Below are 1,126 nucleotides of genomic sequence, written 5' to 3'. Positions count from 1 at the left end.
GATCCCGTAGGGTTTTCTAGGCTATGAACTTTGCAGGGCCATTTTGCCACATTTTCCTCCTGTGGAGTCTCTGGGTGAGTTCAAACCACTGGCTTTTTTAGTTTACAGTCAATGTTTAACTGTTGCTCCACTAGGGTTCCTTCATTCTTGCTTTTTTATAAAGCAGTCAAAACAAAACTCATCGTCATCCTGTAAATTAGGACTCACAGTCATCCTGTAAGACAGGTGACACTGCTGCATAGGGTTTCCTAGGCTGTAAATATAGAAGCAGACTGCCACATCTGTCTCCTACACAGCATCTGGTGGGTTTGAACTTCCAACCTTTAGTTTAGCAGCTGAATGCTTAACCACTGCACCAACTGGTCTCGTCTTAGAATAATAGGAATGCTTTTTTAAAAAGAGTCCTGGTGGTACAGGCTAACTGAAAGGTCACTGGTTCAAACCCAGCAGCTGGTTTAGCAAGAGAAAAAAGAGGTTGTCTGCTTCTGTGAAGATTTATACCCTTGGAAGTCCTGTGGATCAGTTCCACTCTGTCCTATAGGGAGGTCACTGCCAATGAGCCAATCCATCTCATTGAGGGTCTCCCTCTTTTCCTGTGATCCTCCATTTTAGCAAGCATAATGTCCTTCTACAGGGACTGGTTCCTCCTGATAATATGTCTCAAGTATGAGAGATGAATCACCATCCTAGCTTCGAAGGAGCAGGCTTTCTGTACTTTTTCCAATGCAGATTTATTTGTTCTTCTAGCAATCCAATTCTTTTATGAGCTATCTCCCTTATTCATTGTCCAACATTCACATGCATATAAGGCTACTAAAAATATTCTGGCTTGGGTCAGGCAAAACTTAGTCCTCAAACTGACATCTTTGCTCTTGAATATTTTAAAGAGGTCTCATGCAGCAGATTTGTCTATTGTAATACATTGATTTCTTAACTAGATTCCTTAAGTGTTGATAGTGGATCCAAGGGGGAGGATTTTTGGTTACTTCGCATTGAGGTACAACCCATACTGAAAGCAGTAGTCTTTTGATCTTCATCAATAAGTATATTAAGTCCTCTTCACTTTCAATAAGCAAGGATGTATCATCTGCATATTTCAGGTTGATAATGAGTCTTCAATTTTTTT

At 40.5% G+C, this 1,126-nt stretch overlaps 1 protein-coding gene across 1 annotated transcript in view; it reads left to right on the top strand.

The window, feature by feature from the left end:
- LOC102833686 overlaps window positions 1-161 on the top strand; it is a 12,157-nt gene extending 11,996 nt beyond the window's left edge. The window contains exon 4 of the mRNA XM_006868748.1: window positions 135-161. Coding sequence (XP_006868810.1) covers window positions 135-161 — 27 coding nt within the window. The remainder of the gene's footprint in view (window positions 1-134) is intronic.
- Window positions 162-1,126: the final 965 nt, after the last annotated feature.

Source organism: Chrysochloris asiatica, unplaced genomic scaffold (assembly GCF_000296735.1).
Source record: "Chrysochloris asiatica unplaced genomic scaffold, ChrAsi1.0 scaffold00123, whole genome shotgun sequence".
NCBI classification, from domain to species: Eukaryota; Metazoa; Chordata; class Mammalia; order Afrosoricida; family Chrysochloridae; genus Chrysochloris; species Chrysochloris asiatica.
The sequence above is the reverse complement of the archived record's forward strand: the minus strand, read 5'-3'. Positions and strand labels throughout refer to the sequence as shown.